The sequence below is a fragment of the Rhinoraja longicauda genome, chromosome 8 (assembly GCF_053455715.1).
Source record: "Rhinoraja longicauda isolate Sanriku21f chromosome 8, sRhiLon1.1, whole genome shotgun sequence".
In the NCBI taxonomy this organism is placed as follows: domain Eukaryota; kingdom Metazoa; phylum Chordata; class Chondrichthyes; order Rajiformes; family Arhynchobatidae; genus Rhinoraja; species Rhinoraja longicauda.
Genome location: NC_135960.1, coordinates 37927169 through 37946025, shown reverse-complemented (window position 1 = coordinate 37946025; position 18857 = coordinate 37927169). Strand labels below are relative to the sequence as shown.

The following is an 18857-nucleotide window of genomic DNA, read 5'->3' as shown; positions in this document are numbered from 1 at the left end:
TTCTATGTTTTTATGTAACATCCCCATCTCAGATCTAATGTTGAAAGAGAGGTAATTGAAACTACTGAAAATAGATGGTGATAACACACTTTGTTTTATATTCAATTCAAATGCTGGAATAGCATTCCTCATTCCTATCTACAACCCATCCACAAAACCTTTAGGATTCTAGTCAATGTCCGAAGAATAAGAAAACATCCTTTAAGATACGCAAATTTTAAAACATTAGATAATCCCAAAATGTAAAATTGGCAACATGGATTGATAAAGCCAAAGGAACTTTCTAATATTATGCAAGAACTATAATGAAGCATAAACATTTCCAGATTTGGGTGATCCTTGTAACAGCAAATCTATAGTTCCACAACATTGATTTAGATTTTACTATTCCCCTTTCATACCATGTCTGTGACTGCTGAAATTTTGTTCGGTATTTATACCGAATGACAATAAAGTTCTGTTCTGTTCTATGTATTGCAGTGATGATACTTTGACCATCTTATACATTAGGGGTTAGAACAGACATTAAACTAATTCAATTTGGATGTCAGATAGCTACTTGTGTCTCCAAATGTGAAGCCAGATGAGCCAGCAATTAAAATTATGGTGGAAACTGAAATTCTCAACTACAATCTTGTCAACCTACAAATTCCAGACCGACAAGTTATGGCCTCCAACCTCATCTTTTTCCAGAGAGGGGGAGAAAAAAAAAATCAGGCCCAGGTAAGTGCAAAAACCCTGCAGTAGATCACCGTAGACTCTCCATAAGCTCCCATGTTACCTGTGAGCCAGTCCCACTACGCCCACATCAATAAAACAAAGATAGACACAAAAAGCTGGAATAACTCAGCAAGACAGGAAGCATCTCTGGAGAGAAGGAATGGGTGACGTTTCGGGTCAAGACCCTTCTTCAGACTGGTTAGGGATAAGGGAAACGAGAGATATAGGTGATCATGTAGAGATAAAGAACAATGAATGAAAGATATGCAAAAAAGTAACTATGATAAAGGAAAAAGGCCACTGTTAGATGTTTGTTAGGTGAAAACAAGAAGCTAGTGAGACTTGGTTGGGGGAGGAATAGAGAGGGAGGGAATGCCAGGACCACCTGAAGTTTGAGAAATCAACATTCATACCACTGGGTTGTAAGCTGCCCAAGCGAAATACGAGATGCCGTACCACCAACTTGTGTTTAGCATCACTCTGACAATGGAGGAGACCTAGGACAGAAAGGTCTGTGTGGGAATGGGAAGGAGAATTAAAGTGTTTAGCGACTGGGAGATCAGGTAGGTTCAGGCAGACTGAGCAAAGGTGTTCAGTGAAACAATCGCCCAGTCTACATTTGGTCTCACCGATATATTAAGAATCCAAATCTGGAACAACAGATACAGTAGATGAGGTTGGAGGAGGTGCAAGTGAACCTCTGTCTAACCTGAAGGGACTGTCGGGGTGCCTGGACAGAGTTGAAGGAGCAGATATGGGGACAGGTGTTGCATCTTCTGCGGTTGCAAGAGAAGGTACCTGGGGAGGGGGTAGTTTGGGTGGGAAGGGATGAGTTAACCAGGGAGTTTCAGAGGGAACAGTCTCTGCGGAAGGCGGAAAGGGGTGGAGATGGGAAAATGTGGCTAGTGGTGGAAATTTCAGAGGATCGTGTGTTGTATGCGACGGCTGATGGGGTGAAAGGCAAGGACTAGGGGGACTCTGGAGGGGGAGCAAGGGCAGAGCTGTGGGGTGCCGAGGAGACACGAGTGAGGGCCTCATCTATGTTGGGATTGGGGAACCCCCATTCCCTCAAGAAACGGTCAATAAAACAAAGGACTAGATCAGGTTCTGCAGATGCTAATTTTTATTGTATTCATCAGCTTTTTTTTTTACACTTTATTGAAGGCTGCCACATCAACTGATTGAACAAAATCTTCGAATGCAGTGATACTTTCTTCCAATATATCTGTTCCCACCTGAAAAGAAATACTCAGTTAGAATACTCAAAATGCAACCTGTAATGACTAAGAATATTCATGTGCATGAAAATAGGAAGCCTTGTAAAGGCATTTTGGAACACAGAACACGAGCAAAGAATAGTTGTTAATGCAATTGGAAAAAGTGCATTATTCCATGAAATATTGTGGGAAATCAATCGTTACAATCTCAGTCAAATTCTGAATTTAACATACAATTAACACATTTGTTGACCACCTTCACCAACTGGCTTGATGTTGATTCAAGCAGATTCATTTTACACTTTTTAAATAAGAGTACTTCCAATTCTGTATGATTGCCAAAATTGAACACAACACGAGTACGACAAGAGGTAACAACCACCAGGCTCAGGTTCTTCCTACAATGTTGCCATTTGTTCACTACCATATACATATGCCAATTCATCATATCTGGAATAAATGTATATACTAGTACTAGAACTAAAACTAGTAATTTCATCGAGATTCATTTTTATTGACTTATGTGCTGAGCACACGTTCCTCTGAGTTATATCAGCTACCGAGAAAGTGCAGTAGAAGGAAGGATCCACCTGATGAGGACTAAATTCAGCTGATCAAAAAAACTAGAAGTGTCTTTGCCAAGTGCCCATCCAAATCAATCAACTGTTCAATATTTCCAGCAAGATTAGTTTAACATGTTTACTAATTTGTTAACAATTCAGTATGTAATGGGCAAGAAAGCTAATTTAACAAATAAGCATACAGGCACATGCAATCATTTAGCGTAGATTTTCAAGTATCACATTTACCAGTTAACAATATTTATAGCCCAGCTGAAAACTGCTCACTACCCAGTGACCAAAACCACATCCATACCTTGTCATCTTGCACCACACATTGGATCTGCAGTTTCCTGATGCCGTAACCCACTGGAACTAGTTTGGCTGTAATGAAATAGATTTAAGCAATATAAAAATTCAACATTCCAGTTAAATCAGAACTACAGAAGAGATGCTAAAGAAGCATATAGACCTGGATATTCTTCTGTAGCCTATTTTATTATCAGAAAGGTAAAGGATCCTTAGCAGTGAACTATAAGGCAACAATGCAAGACATTTAAATCCTGAATAACTGAGGACTATTGAAAGCTAGCCTGCCACCCAGCTTCCCCTCACCCCAAAACTGCTAACTGTCTTTTCATTAACTAAATTCCTCTACAAAACATTTCCTGTCAGAAGCAACAAGGAATTTCTACTTTACAATTCAAAATAAACAATGAAAAGGTAGTCATAGTTCCAGTTTACACCCAACCTTCCAGGATCACATTATTGAGGTTTTATGTACAAAAGGAACTACAAATGCTGGCTAATGGAAAAGACAGTGTTGGAGTAACTAAGCGGGTCAGGTCGCTTCTTTGGAGAACATGAATGTGACATTTTGAGTCAGGACCCTTCTTCCATATGGAGTATCCTCTGCCAAGTTATTGCAGCAATCATGTCTTGAAATTTCATTCTTTGTATGTTAAGACAAAAGACATGGAACTGCCAATAATGCACAACATCAAAATAATGATAATGCAATGATGCGTTAATTGTATCCAAACATGGTCAATGTCCCTGCCTTAAACTATAACATATTTTAGAAGATCTGGCATTGATGGTATAAAAAACATTTTCTTATGCAGTCTGAGAAGGGTCTTGACACTAAATGTCACCCATTCCTTCTCTCCAGAGATGCTGCCTGTCCCAGTTACATTTTGTGTCTTTCTTCAATTCAAACCAGCATCTGCAGTTCTTTCCTACACTTCTTATACAAACAGATGCAATCTTCAAAGACAGACCTTTATGGCATGCTGGTATAACCCAATATTCTTAATGTGGATTAAACAGCCAGGTGAAAGACAAAAATAGAAAAGAACAATGAATGGATCTTCTCTGAAGCCGAAGTTTTAGTAATCTGCAAACAGCAGTACAGTCCAAGTTAAAACTCAAAATTACTTCTACCCATTGCCATCACCATCAAATTAAATTATACTGTGCAGGAAAGAACTGCAGATGCTGGTTTAAATCGAAGTTAGACACAAAATGTTGAAGTAACTCAGCAGGACAGGCAGCATCTCCGGAGAGAAGGAATGGGTGACGTTTCGGGTCGAGACCCTTCTTCAGACTGATGTCAGGGGAATGGGCGGGACAGAGATAGAATGTAGTCAGGGGCAGTAAGACTGGTGGGAGAACTGGGAAGGGGGAGGGGATGGAGAGAAGGAAAACAAGGGCTATTTGAAGTTAGAGAAGTCAATGTTCATACTGCTGGGGTGTAAGCTACCCAAGCGAAATACGAGGTGCTGTTCCTCCAATTTGCGCTGGGTCTCATTCTGACAATGGAGGGCCAGGACAAAAAGGTCAGATTGGGAATGGGAGGGGGAGTTAAAGTGCTGAGCAACCGGGAGATCAGTAGGTTAAAGCGGACTTAGCGGAGGTGTTCAACGAAACGATCGCCGAGCCTGCACTTGGTCTGCCGATGTACAGGAGTAGACACCTGGAACAGCGGATACAGTAGATGAGGTTGGAGGTGCAAGTGAACCTCTGACTCACCTGGAAAGACTGTCGGGGTCCTTGGATGGAGTCGAGCAGGGAGGTAAAGGGACAGATGTTGCTTCTCCCGTGGTTGATGGGGAAAGTACCTGGGGAGTTGGTGGTTTGGGTGGGAAGGGACGAGTCGACCAGGGAGTTACAGAGGGAATGGTCTCTGCGGAAAGTAGAAAGGGGTGGAGATGGAAAGATGTGGCCAGTAGTGGGATCCCGTTGGAGGTGGCGAAAATATTGGAGGATTATATGCTATATGCAACGACAGATGGGGTGGAAGGTGAGGACAAGGGGGGGACTCTGTCATTGTTACGAATGGGGGGGGGTGCAAGAGCAGAGCTGTGGAATATTGAGGAGGCCCAAGTGAGAGACACATCTATAATGGAAGAGGGGAACCCCCGTTTCCTAAAGAATGAGGACATCTCCGATGACCTGGTATGGAAAACCTCACCCTGGGGGCAGATGCGGCGTAGATGGTGGAATTGGGACTAGGGGACAGAGTCTTAACACGAACCAGGGTGGGAAGAAGTGTAGTTTAGATAGCTATAGGAGTCAGTGGGTTTGTAATTGATGTCGGAGATGGTCCAAGGAAGGGAAACGGTAGGGAGATGTCGGAGATGGTCCAAGTGAGAATTAAATTATACTCACAGGAACCCCAAACTAAGCCATCGATCACGACAGAACGTACACATTCTTCCAGTTTTGACATGTCAGTTTCATCATCCCATGGTTTTACATCCAATAAAATAGTTGATTTAGCAATCAGTGCTGGTTCTGCAGACAAACACAAATTCAATGTGGTTATTTATTGGAAGAATCAGTTTCAATTACATTCAGAGGAACACTAAATGGATCAAAACAAAGCACAGGCAATTTGCCTAACTGGTCCATATTTGTCTTCCATGAGCATCCTCCCACCCAACTGCATATTTTGCTACCCCATTCTCTTTCATGTACTTACTTTGCTTCTCTGTACAGGAATCCATGCAGTGCATTTCTCCTATTACATAAGTCCCCGCTCCCCCATTTAAAATTGACTTCCATGCAGAATCTAAAATATCTTTGGATTGGAAAGTTTTGTACTGCAAAAAACACATTAATTTATATGAGGTCATACTACCAATATCAACAAATGTTTACAGTTCTGCTTCTTAAAAAATGCTAACATATCCAACCAAGAGAAATTTTTTATTCTGATTTCATCAGATTTAATTAACATCATCAATTCAGACGAAAGATGGTAAATTTAAATCATCATTAAAATCAAACACTCGGCTTTTCCAGAATACCACTAATGATTTGAATCCGCTTCACATAGTTATAGTTCATTTTTGGTGCACCACATAGTCCCAGAGGGATCCAGGGTTCTTCATATCAATTTGCATAATAATTAACAAAATTGTTCTAATATACACTGTATCAACCGTTTAAATAGCTTTACTGCTGTAAAACCTTGGTGGTGCAACCTAAGGTTGAGAAAAAGGCCCAACACCCAACTCATTCTCAAGTGCAGGAAACAAAGATCTTCTACATTACTTTCATAATTGCAGCATGCACCTTTCTAGGACTGTCATAGGACATCGATACTATAAAAGCTAATCGTCTTTTGGCGCACAAAAGAACCGACGTCAGATCATATGACCACTTGACAATACATACTTTTCGTCTTTTTAGCTTCATATTGAGCGAGGCGTTCTTCCCTGACCTTCTGAGCTTCAGCACTTTCCTGTAAGAGACAGGTGTGAGCAGTTCTTTACAATCATAAAGGAAAGTTCAATATACAAATATTGGACTGGTTTCATCAGATTGTATACAGTGTAATCATGAATTCAGCCGAAAGATGGTGAATGGAATCATCATGAAAACCAGTCATTAACATTGGGAATATTGTCATGTTTACAAAGTTATGATTTAAAAAAGCCATTGTTGCATGCTGCCCAGGCAAATCATACCATACACGTGTACATCAGGTTGTACAAAAGAGAAAAAAGTGTGCAGAAGAGAAATGGGTGGCAAGGAGGCACAACGGTAGAGCGACTGCCTTACAGCACCAGAAACCAATGTTCGATTCTGGGTGCTGTTTGTACATTCTCCCTATGACCATGTGAGATTTTCTCCAGGCGCACTGGTTTCATCCCACAGTCCAAAGATGTGCAGCTTTGTAGGTTAATTGGCTTCTGTAAACTGTCCTTATTGTGTGGAATAGAAATAGTGTACAGAAAATCGTATGTTTGCATTCTCGGTGGACCGAAGAGCCCAATTTAACACCGTATCTCTAAACTAAACATAGTGTTACCGCTCCAGGGAAAGTGCAGATAAGAAGTGTAAGGGCCACAACAAGGTATTGAAAGATCAGAAATTCAGCTGTTCTGTAAGGGAAGTCCATTCAAGAGTCAAATAATAACTAGAATTAAGCTGTTCTTGAATCTAGTGGGATATGCTTTCAAGCTTCTGCCTGACTGGGGAGTGGAGAGAATGACTGGTTTATGATTATGTTGGTTGCTTTCAAGAGGCAGCGTGATGTACATATGGAGTTCATAGTAGGTGGCTTGGGGGAATCTGGTTTGTGTAATGGACTGGGCTGTGTTCACAATTCACTTACAATAATTTAGTCTTAAACAGACCAATTGCCGTACTAATCTGTGTGTATCCTGATAGGATGCTTTCTTTGGTGCTGCCTGAGCAGGTGGAGGCTGTTGTATCACAAATAAATTGTTGGAAACTCTCAACTATTTCAGCAGCATTTCACACAAAGTGGGGCATGAACTCCACCCTGCCTCCTGAAGTCAATGACCACCTCCTCAATTTGTTGACAAAGAGGGAGAAGTTGGAGACACAAGAAATGGCAGATTCTGAAAATCCTGAGCAAAAACCAAAGTACTGGAGGAACTCAGCAGGTCAGTCAGCATCTATGGAGGGAATGGACAAGTGACGTTTCGGGTTAGGAACCTTCTTCAGGCTATGGGGTGGGAGGGAAAAAAAAGGTGGTAAAGATGGATGGTAAAGCCTGGCAAGCGATCAAATGTACAGGAAGAGACTGCAGATGCTGGTTTAAACCAAAGAGTCACAAAATGCTAGGGTAACCTAGCAGATCAGGCAGCATCTCTGGAGAAAAATAGGTGCAGTTTCGGGTCAGAGCCCTTCTTCACACACTGAAGAATCTGCAAGATCACAATCAGTTTACGCGTGGCCTCACTCTGACAATGGGAGAGACACAGCACATAAAAGTCAGTGTGACAATGGGAGTTAAAATAGTTAGCAACTAGCGTTCCAGCAAACCCTGGCGGACAGATTCTTCAGTCTGAAGAAAGGTTCCGACCCGAAAAGCCACCTATTCTTTTTCTCCAATATGCTGCTTGGCCCACTGAATTACTCCAGCATTTTGTGTCTATCCTGGCAAGCAATATGTGGTGGGGTTGATTGACAGATGTGTGGAGGAAGTGACAAATACTGGCGGTGAAAAGAAGTTAAAGGGTATCAGATAAGGAGAGAAGAGTAGAAGTGAAATGTAAAGCCAGATGGAGGGATATAGGTGGAAGGAAACAGATGATAAAAGGAATGAGGGGACTCAGAGGTGGGAAATGAGCATGAGAAGTAAAAGGAGCAGGGTAACTGGGGTGGGAGGATAGGGGAAAGAGAGGGAGTGGGGGTTATTATTTTAAATTGGAAAATCCACTTCATATCGTTGGGTTGCAAGTTACCAACTGGAATCATTAGGGATGCTAAAATAGTTTTGATATGGGTCTATCTCCTGGCCTAGTATTTGGGAGGGGATTTTGAGCGAAAGGCATTTTTGCTGCCTTACATATCACTCCTTTACAGCCTGAGGGAGACATACATGGGATTATAATATCAACCAGAGGTAGCAGCCGTTATTTCAAACCAAGAACCAGTCTTTTGAATATCTGTTCTAATGTATATTGCAGACAAGCTGCACGTTTGTATATGCATCAGCCAATTGCATATGGAGTATGTTAATTGGCCTATATCAATTCAAAAAATTTCTCCCCAAGTTATTTTGCACCATTTTGAGATGAAGAAAGCTTCCAGACCACATTTGTCACATGGCACATCAAACATGGTCTTAGGCATATTTGTCTAACCATTTACAATGGGGTAGTTACGTAACGCAAGAGAGTCAGCTAATTTCACATGGCTGTATTCACCATCCTCAGAAACTTTTATACTATCCATACTAATTAATTTCAACCAGCAAAGGTGTTGGAACATTCAAAGCAACATTGTAATTGGGTAATTCAATTAAACCTTTTGTCAGATTCAAAATATTGAAGTAAATAATTGTAATTATTGAATTGTATTGAATCTCCTGTTGTTACCTTCGATCTTAAGAGTATAAAAACTAGGTGTACATTTTGAGTTTGGAAGATTCTACCGCGAGGGTCTCCAAAAGAATGTGTTGCTCTTGACGAGTAGAGACTTTATAACAACCAGCTTCAGCCTCTAAGTGACTCAGTTCAAAGGTCACAATCTGTTTATATGTGGCCTCACTCTGGCATGGCGGAGGCCCAGCACATAAAGGTTAGTATGGCACTGTGGGAGTTAAAATGGTAAGCAAGAGCTCCGGCAAACCTTGGCAGACAGAGCACGTGTTCAGCAAAATTATTACCTAGTCTACATTTGGTCTAGCCGATGCAAAGAAGGCCACATCAGGAGCACCAATCTCCGATATTTGCCACCTTCAACATGATCTCGTCGCTAGTCACGTTTTTCCATCCCCACCTCTCTCCAGAGACCACTCTGCAACTCCATGGTTCACTAATCCCTTCCCACCTAACCCACAACCCCCCCCCCCCCCCCCAACGCATTTGTCTATTACATTTGGTGCTCTCGATGTGGCCTCCATTAAACTAACAAATGTAATTCTAAAGATGTGTATGTTTTGAAGTCACTAATTTGACACACTTACACAATAGAGTAAACGCTTGATGCTTAGATTACGCATAAAACTAACTTGAATTGACCCTGGACACTTTGGAAATAACACTATTTTTAAAAAATAGGAAAAAAGAGAGGCCTTCTAGAATGTTCATAATGTCATGCATAAAAAAATTCCCAAGGGCCCTTGTGCCAGATTTCCAAGCTGATGACCAGGGTGAGGAGTATGCTGTCACCTCAGGTAAAAGATTTGCAAAGAACTCACCTCTTCTCCATCAGAGCCAAAGAGATCAATATCATCTTCGTCGTCATTGTCTGCTGTTGCTTTCGCGGAGGTTGTATCTGCTACATTTTGTGGACCATATTTACCAAGAGGCTGTTTAACACCTGGAAGGCTATTAGAAGTTAACGGTCAGGAATGCATGAACTGCTAGAACAGAAATTAAAGCATGCTTTGTGTCTATAACAATGAATTGTTGAATTATCCTCCCAAGAATAAGAAAAATACTGAATTCAGTAACTATTATCCTAAAATTTCAGCAGTGATATGGTTTTCGTGTAATCTTGTCTCAATTTTCAATTTATTCACATTTGAAATACATTGAAATTTAGTGATTGCCATATGAATATATATTACAACCATGCATCCCTTTAATAAACAGAAATCCAACAGGGAAAGTAATCCAACTATGACTGAAATTTAAAAACATATGTATGCTGCAAAGCATAGAAAACCCCGAGGATTGGGTACATTTCAAATGACAAGGGAAGGTAGAATACAACAGTAATCTTCCAACAAATACAAATAGTGAAAACGCTTCCATATATGCGTAAAAAATGAAAAAAGCCAAAGTAAATAGGTTTACAGGTAAAATTATACGGACGGACGAGGTGGGGGGGGGCGGGAGTTTGGAGGAAATGGATGAGAGATTAACAAATATTGTATTTACTTTGTTCTATGTTAGTGGCATCACAGGTAGATAGGTGTAAAGAAGCCTTCATCTTTTGCTCTCGGAGGGTAGTGGGTACACAGAACGAGCTGCCAGAGGAGGAGTTTAGGCAGGTACTATAGCAGCATTTAAACAATACTGGAACAGGAACATCAAAGAAAGGTTAAGAGGGATATGGGCCAAGCATGGGAAATGGGACTCGCATCTTGATCGCCAAAGACGAGTTGGGCCTAAAGGCCCCACACTGTATGACTACGACATGGAAGCCACAAAAGGCTCACAAAGTAGTGAAGCATACAGAAAATGTGTAACGGAACTGTTTAAAAAAATTTATTCGGACCGGATTACCAACGTGTCAATATTTTGAATGAAATGGATATGGAGATACCAGATGTGTTTGTTTCACAAGCTTCCCAAATACCAGATTTCAGTTTTGACAAGCTGAAACTTGCAGTTCTCTGCCCCACCACTCTCTTTTTAAACCTACTGGGAGATTATATTTCCATTAATTTCAAGGTTCACAATTAATATCCCAGTTTAAGGTTTAAAAAAAGGGAAATAAAAGTGGGAGAATTTTGAATACCCAGAATCTAGAAAATTTGCCAGTCAGGAACCCAAGTGCCAGATTATCAGTTTTAGTGTACTTGCATTCGAGGCAGTGCAATAAAGATTCATCAGATCGATTCTGGGATTAGGAGATGAATATCCAACTTGGTAGATGGCCGATATGGGAATGAGAGCAATACACAATTTGCTGCAATGAAAGCGGAGATCATATTTTCCTTCACTGAGATGTCTAGATCGGGAGGTTACAATCTCCAAAACAAAGGGTCGACGATTCGGGGCTTGTATGAAGAAATAAATCACTTCATCTATGTGGTGGATCTATAGCACTCTCTACTCAAGCTTCTATTTCCGCTTGACAACCTACCTGGACTTTATGCTTTCGTATGAGCGAATATGATTGTACCACCGAAGTGCATGGTAGAAAGTAGACGAAGGCGGCACACCAAGAGCTTCAAACACAGCAATGTCTGCTTGTGAAGGGACATACCTTTTTAAAAAAAGACACAAAATATGTTCAAGGAGAATACAGAAAATACAGTCTTAATTAATGCACGAAAAGGAGGAAGATTAGACCATTGAGGTGGAAACAGGTGAAAAATCTCTCCACTTTCATTAGTGTTGCCCACTGTCACTGCATTTTAGCCCCACCTCTGAAGACAACCCCAGGGATTTCAAAAAGGTCCGCTCTCCAGAACCCCCCTCTCCCCAGACACCCACTAGACCGCCCCCCTCCCCAGAAACCCCCCTTCCTCAGACCCTCCCTTCCCCTTCCCCCTCTCCCCAGTGGATATATTTAAGGCAGAGATAGACTCTTGATTAGTACGGGTGTCAGAGGTTATGTATTGGGAGAAGGCAGGAGAATGGCGGTAGGAGGGAGATAGATCGATCAGCCATGAATGACGGAGTCGACGATGGGCCGAAAGGCCTAATTGTGCTCCTATTACTTATGATCTTCCCCAAACTCCCACCATCTCCACCCCGCGTTGCTGCCACCTCCTCAAGCTCTCCCCCCACCCCCTACCACCGCGCCTTTCTTTCGCACACTCAGAAGCGGTCCCACCCCCACTCGGCCCCTCACCCCTCGATGTAGCTGCGATCTGCCAGGTAGTCGTTGAGCATCTGTAGGCCGGACGCGGCCTTCAAGTCTCCGAACCCCATGCCCTACCCGCTCCGCGCGCACCGCACCGCCAGCAAGAGGCCGCCGCCGGCGCGCGCGCCCCTTATAACGGCCGCCGGAAACTGCCGAGCCCCGCCCACCCGGCCGGCCGGCACGAGAAAATAGGCAGGCTTAACAACTATATAATTTCATATCGGTTTTCTTACTAGGTTATTTGTCTAAAACGTTTGGTATTATACATTTTAAATTAAAACTTTTTGAGAAAGACTACGTTTTACGTAATTGACGGAAGTTGCCGAAGCTTGACGTCATTTTTGAATTACCGACCGATTATTATTTCAGCCCATTTCAATTCGTCTCTTTGTTGACAGCTCCATTTGAAATCACTGATTAAAAGCGAATAAATCAATCTCCACGGGTGATATGCGAGACTCCTGCCCGCGACGTCGAGTAGTGTCGTTCCGGAAAGAGGCGGGAATTGCCGAGCCGTTGCCGGAGGAGGAGCCCGGCCGCCGTTGCCGGAGGAGGAGCCCGGCCGCCGTTGCCGGAGGAGGAGCCCGGCCGCCGCTGCCATCGCCGCTGTTCTGGTTGAGAAGGCCAAATAGCGAGCAGGTAACAACAACGACCGCGGAGTCGGGAGGTTGTCTGCGACGGGTTTTAATGGCCGGTGTGTGCAGCGGGTGAAGTTTAGTGGCTCGACTGCAAGGGGCCGCCTGCGGTGAAGGAAGGGTGCGTTTGGGTTGTGGCGCTTTGCCCTTGACTGGTGTCCGGGTGACTGGGCCGGTGGCGCAGGAGAACCGTGTATCATTACTGCCCCGGCAAGGTGTACCTGGGTAATCTCCTGCCCCGGCAAAGTGTACCTGGGCAATCTCCTTCCCCGGCAAAGTGTACCTGGGCAATCTCCTGCACAATCACTGGTCGTTAATCGCCCTCTCCATGTTTAAATGGACTACTCGCTCTCTCTCTGACTCTCCACTTCTTGTTGATGCAGGGTCTCGATCATCCCTTCTGCCTCCATAGATGCTGCCTGACCCGCTGATTTCCTCCAGTAATATGTTTTTTGAACGCAAGATTCCCACATCTGGAATCTCAGTTTCTCCCCATCACGTTTAAATTGACTAGCTATCTGTCTGACTCTCTCTTTCCACTTCACTGCTAGTTGATGTAGGGTCTCCATCATCCATTTTGCCTCCACAGATGTTAGAGTCATGGAGTGATAGTGTGAAAACAGGCCATTCGGCCCAACTTGCCCACACCGGCCAGACCGCTGAGTTCGTCCAGCTGTTCGTTCCAGTTGGTCTGATTCCAGTCTCTTTCCAGTTCGCTCCTTTTGGGATACGTTTTGCATTACGCTTAAATGCGGAATAAGCGCAAACTGTAAATACATGTTCACAGTGACACAGTTGGTCGAGCTGCTGCCTCACAGCACCAGAGACTCTGGTTTGATCCCTACCTCGACTGCTGTCTGTGTGGCGTTTGACGTTCTCCCTATGACCGTGTGAGTTTCTTCTGGGTGCTCCGGCTTCTCCCTACACCACAAAGACATGCGTGTAAATTAATTGGCCTCTGCAAATTCCCCCTCATGTGAAAAGGGAGTGGATGCGAAAGTGGGATAACGTAGAATTAGTGTGAATGGGTGATCAATGGTTAGTTTGGGCCTGTTTCCATGTTGTATCTCTAAACAAAAAGACACTTAAGTTGCTGAAAACACTAACACTGAGCAGCACCCGCAGAAAGAGAAATGGGCAACATTTCAGATTGAAGATTTGGTCTGTTTCCACCATTATACATTTTTATTTCAGATTTCCGGTAGAACAGATGAAAATATCTGTGGTGTTTATATATCGCTTCAGTTTAGTACAAAATGTTGAACGTGTTTGGTGACGGCAGAATGATTTTAAAAAGACACAGTGCTAAAGCAATTCAGCTGTTCAGCCAACATCTCTGCGTCTCAAGAAGTTTACAAATCTGAAATGTCACCTATCCATGTTCTCCAGAAATGTTGCCTGATCTGCTGAGTTACTCCTGCACGTTGTGTGTATTTTTGTAAAACATAGCTGCAGTTCCTTGTTTCTACATTTTGATTGGTGTGTGTGATGTTGATTGATGTCTCAGCTTCATGCACAGTATCTGCAACCAGAGAAGTGATCCATTTTCATTCCTCATAGTTCATATTGATGGAGTTAGTGCTGCAACATTAGGATCTTGCAGGCAGCAAAAGATAATGGCAGCTGAATGATATGGCACAGTGCCTATGCCATAGTGCGTGGAAGACTTCCAATGTACTAAGATGCAACTTTGCGAGGGAAGAAAATGCTGCTGGAGTTTCAGCAAAGAAAGATGTAGTTGAATGTGCTAAAGAGAAGGTACTGGCAAGGCTAGCTGCCATTGAAATGGATAAATCAATAGGTTCATTTTGGATGCATGGTAAATTCTCAGAGAATTGGGGTGTAAATTATATTGGCATTTAACCTTTCAAAATGTCAGGGTGTGCAGACGTTAGTTTAACCATGGTGGTAGGGAAACTATTGAAACAATCAAGACAACATTAGCAGTCACGTGCACAAAAGTGAATTGATTTAGAAAAGCCAGAAAGCATATATTAAATGGAGACATAAGAAGTGCAGCTGCTGGAATCTTGAGCAAAAACATGAAATGTCATCTGTCCATTTCCCTTCACTGATGCTGCCTGACACACTGAGATCCTCCAGCACTTTGTTTTTCATTCAAGAATTTGTTAAAAGCAAATTGTGTTTATCATAAATAGAGTTTTCTGATGTTACAGAAAAAGTTGATGTGACAGTCATAGACCTTAAAAAAGCATTTGATAGGGAGACACATAATAGACTTGTTGTCAAGGTTGAGATCCTTGTCATGAAAGGGACAGGAGCATCATTGGATTAAAACAGGCAAAGCTGTACTGAACAGTTGATTTTCAGACTGGAGGAAAGTGCAGAGTGGAGTAGAGTTTAATGCAGAAAAGGCATTGAGTTATACAGTGTAGAAATAGGATCTCTGGGCCATCATGACCAGGGTGACCTTTTTGCTAATATGAAGTGATGCATTTTGGTTAGAAGAATGAGGTAACAGTTCTAAATATGGCACACTAACAAATAGTTCTCCGCTGTTGAAGATTTAAATCTATGAAAATGGCACAGCAGGTTGAGAAAGTGGTTAAAAAACACAGAATCCTAGGTTTTAAGTGGAGGTGCATTATGAGAGCAAGGAAGTCACAATGAATCAGGAATGAGGATTCAGTTGTGTGGGGTGATTGGAGGAACTGTTCCTGTTGGAAAATAGATGTTTGAGAGGGCATCTGATGGAGATATGTGAAATCACAAAATATCTAGACAGTAGACAATACTTTCCTTCTTGACAGTGGGGTAAAGGACTCAGCAACGTGGAATTAGAAATATCAAAAGTAACCAGTGCAACAAATGATTGATTACCTTCTGAAATGCAGTTCTGGGGATCAGTGGAAGTATGTTTAAACAGAATGTTCAAAAAATAACTCCAAATGGAGTGAAGGTGGAGAGTGATGCTACTCTTGCATTGAAAGACAAGGAATCAGTGGACTGAATAGCCACCTCCTTTGCTATTAACCTTCTGCCATTCAGGATCGCATTTGGATAGGTGTGGTAAGAAAAGACTAATTTCACTTGCAGTCTTAAGCACCAGTCCCAGTTCGGCGATTTTTTAGGCGACTACAGGTGACTAGATTGTCGCCACACGGTCGCCGGGGTGTTGCGTGCAGGGTCGTGAGTAGTCTCCAAAGAGTCGTAGCGTTTTTCTGGTCGCCGCTGGATTTTGCAACGGCTTAAAAATTTTCCGCGACTGTTGGTTTGATGCCAATGAGCGTAGCTTGATGTCTCCTGACGTGGGCGCTGTCATAGATTGCCGCCAGGTGACGTAGGTTGTCGCTGGTGCTGACTTTGGCGAATTCCAAGTGTGAACTTGATCTGATCATCCATCAGTGTAATGTGTCCATAAATGATGTTAGGTTTAGTATGTTTTTGTACTTGTATTCTGTTTAAAGTTTGAATTTTGAAGTTTGAGGTTTATTGCAATATTTTTGTATGCACTGTTGTATGTTCTTATCAACCTTTTAAAAAATGTTGTTTGAATATCAATAAAGGAAATTCTTGACATTTTGATGGAAAATTCATGTATGAAGTAATTGTATTTCAGAGTAGTTTCTCATGGCATCACTTTCAAATAGTCATGATGCAGAATGATTGGAAACCCTACTGTACACCCCCTTTTATAGGGAAAGTGGGTGAAACGTGAATTGTCTTCAGGGTCATAGTATGTCGTGGCTTGTCACGGGCGGACTTGGGTTGACTTCGGTTGTCGCCTCTGTGGTGGTAGGTTGTCGTAAGTGTCGTCGTAGGTGCGGTCGTAGGTGGACGTTCTACTTGCGACGATTGGGTCGCCGGTTTTCGATAGCTTGTCGTAGCTTGATATCGACCAGGTGGTAGGTTGTTGTAGCTTGTCGTAGACATTGTCGTAGGAGGGGTCCAGTCGCTGTTTTTTCGGCGAACTGCTACGACTATGGCAGTCGCCTTAAAAACGTCTAACTGGGACAGGGCCTTTAGATACGCATTTGCTGGCATTCGATGAAGGGAAGCCTGTGCTCCTAGAATGAAGAAGCAATGCATCAGTAATGAAGGAAAAACAAAGTGCTGGAGCATCTTAGTGGGTCAGGCAGCATCAGTGGACGGAAATGGACAGATGACATTTCAAATTTTTGCTCCAGATTCCAGCAGCTGCACTTCTTATGTCTCCATTTAATATATGTTTTCTGGCTTTTCCAAATCAATTCACCTTTGTGCCTTGTTGGAATGAATATACATCTTCCTTGACTGCATGACTTCCAATTGTACTTTAGAGCTAACTAGACCAAGTGGACCTGTTGGGCCCAAACCTCTCCTGCATTGGTGCAGCACCCTCTTCTCCCCTCTCCCCTCTCCCCTGTGAATACCTTTAAAAATATAACACCGATTTCAATGAAACCTCTTCCATTAGCACCAAAGGGACGGCAGTGAGTAAGGTGGGCCTAAAATTGTCGCGCTATCATGTACCGTTTTGGCTGTAGTTCATGAACAAACAAACAAGAGTTTTAGTACATAGATGATATACTTTCATGTGAAATCGTTGTAATAATATAATGGAACTGGTCTATAACATATCGTAATGTGATCTTCTGCATCCAATTGAGAGAGTAGTCAGAACTTTGATTCAACATCTTGTGCAAAAGATGGCACCTCCAACATGCCAACATTCCTTTAGTTTTATACTGGAGCGTCAGCTGAAATTACACGCCGGGGAGTCTAAAGTGGGACCTGAACGTTAGCCTCTCAAGAGCACGACCACCTGAGATGAACATAAGAAATAGAAGCAAGCAGAGCCCATTTGGCCCATCGTGCCTGCACTGGGATTTAATGAAATTGTGGATGTTCTTTTGCCACTCTTTGCATTCATCGCATAAGCTTTGAATCTCTTAATATGTAAGTCTTTTGATCTTAACCTTGATTATCCTTATTGACTGCCTCCACAATCCTCCTGAGTAGTGAATTTCAATGATTCACCACTCCCAGATATTGCTGGTGACAATGGAGGAGCTGTTATTTTGAGATTAAGATCCCTGGTTTTAAATATCCCAACCAGGCAAAATGTCCTATCAGCTTATACCTTGTCAGTCCCTTTAAAAATAAAGATTTCAATGGATGCTGCTGCTGTTGTCCTGAGTCTGACCCAAGAATAAATGAAGGTTGATGATGCTCAGAGTATCAATTAAAATAAATCTCAGTGATAACATTTGATAACATTTGTGGCAATCAGGTAGAGCTGCTGCCTGACAGCACCTGAGACCCGGGTTCGATCCTGACTACAGGTGCTGTCTGTACGGAGTTTATATGTTCTCCCGGTGACCGTGTGGATTTTGTCCGAGATCTTTGGTTTCCTCCAACACACCATAGGCGTACAGGTTGTAGGTTAATTGGCTTGGTATAAATATAAAATTATCCCTAGTGTGCGTAGAGTAGAATTAATGTGCGGGGATCATTGGTCGGTGCGGACTCGGTGGGCCGAAGGGTCTGTTTCCTCACTGTATCCCTAAACTAAACTAAAGAAAATATGTTAAATGCAAAGTATAATTTGAACTTAACTTAAAGGACCTCAATACTATTGCATCTGCCAAACAGATACTACGTTTACCCTGAGGCCTAGAGGTTTAATGAGTTGGTGTAACCTGGTGCTAACTTGAGTCTTGGTTTTCTTGCAGTTTGCAATCATGCTACGATTACCTGTGATCCGTAAGACATTAAGAAACGTTGCCCACTCTGCCAAAGACTGTCTGGGAGCAAAGAACAATGGTATATAATAAGTTACTACATGTTTAACACTTTACTCCACTGTCTCAAACTGCATATGTAGGTATCTACTTGTGTTTTGTATAGCACAATGTAATTGCCAAACAATTTGATGTTTGCATCAAACAATGATTTGTTTGATGGAAACATCATTTCCATCTATTTGTGGGAATTTGTGCAAGTCAAGATAAGGCAATATCAAATTTAATTGCCACCATTTGTGGTTCTATCTTGACTTATTAAGCCCTGAACTCAGGAAATCCCTGAAAATACATTGTCTGTATCCCTTTAATACTCCTTCTAACTTATCTATTGACCAAACTTTTAACTACTGAACTAATGTTTTCTGGTGTAACTTCTGTCCAAGCACAGTCCAGGCACATTTTTTAGAATATTTAATTGTGTTAAAGGTGCTAAAGAGATGCAAATTAATCTTG

The 18857-nt window shown here is 42.3% G+C and overlaps 2 protein-coding genes across 2 annotated transcripts in view; one reads left to right on the top strand and one right to left on the bottom strand.

Annotated features, from left to right (window-relative positions):
• Nucleotides 1-1825: 1825 nt before the first annotated feature.
• On the bottom strand, nucleotides 1826-12153 carry eef1b2 (eukaryotic translation elongation factor 1 beta 2). Its single transcript, XM_078404471.1, has 7 exons — nucleotides 12011-12153; nucleotides 11297-11419; nucleotides 9681-9810; nucleotides 6179-6245; nucleotides 5168-5293; nucleotides 2814-2881; nucleotides 1826-1955 (listed from the first exon to the last, which is right to left on the bottom strand). The coding sequence occupies exons 1-7, from the start codon at nucleotides 12088-12090 to the stop codon at nucleotides 1869-1871; spliced, it is 681 nt and encodes a 226-aa protein (XP_078260597.1). The 5' UTR covers nucleotides 12091-12153; the 3' UTR covers nucleotides 1826-1868.
• Nucleotides 12154-12550: 397 nt separating this feature from the next.
• ndufs1 (NADH:ubiquinone oxidoreductase core subunit S1) overlaps nucleotides 12551-18857 on the top strand; it is a 37231-nt gene continuing 30924 nt past the window's right edge. Inside the window, exons 1-2 of the mRNA XM_078403672.1 lie at nucleotides 12551-12661; nucleotides 18333-18423. Of these exons, the coding sequence (XP_078259798.1) occupies nucleotides 18342-18423 (82 nt within the window). The 5' untranslated portion in view covers nucleotides 12551-12661; nucleotides 18333-18341. The remainder of the gene's footprint in view (nucleotides 12662-18332; nucleotides 18424-18857) is intronic.

Excerpts from the sequence above, each read along its gene's own strand:
- eef1b2 (XM_078404471.1), bottom strand. The coding sequence starts at position 12,090 with ATGGGGTTCGGAGACTTGAAGGCCGCGTCCGGCCTACAGATGCTCAAC. Across the intron at positions 2,882-5,167 it reads TGGCTTAGTTTGGGGTTCCT|CCAAACTAGTTCCAGTGGGT; the intron begins GTGAGTATAATT and ends ATTTCATTACAG. Across the intron at positions 1,956-2,813 it reads GTGTGGTGCAAGATGACAAG|GTGGGAACAGATATATTGGA; the intron begins GTATGGATGTGG and ends ATTTCTTTTCAG.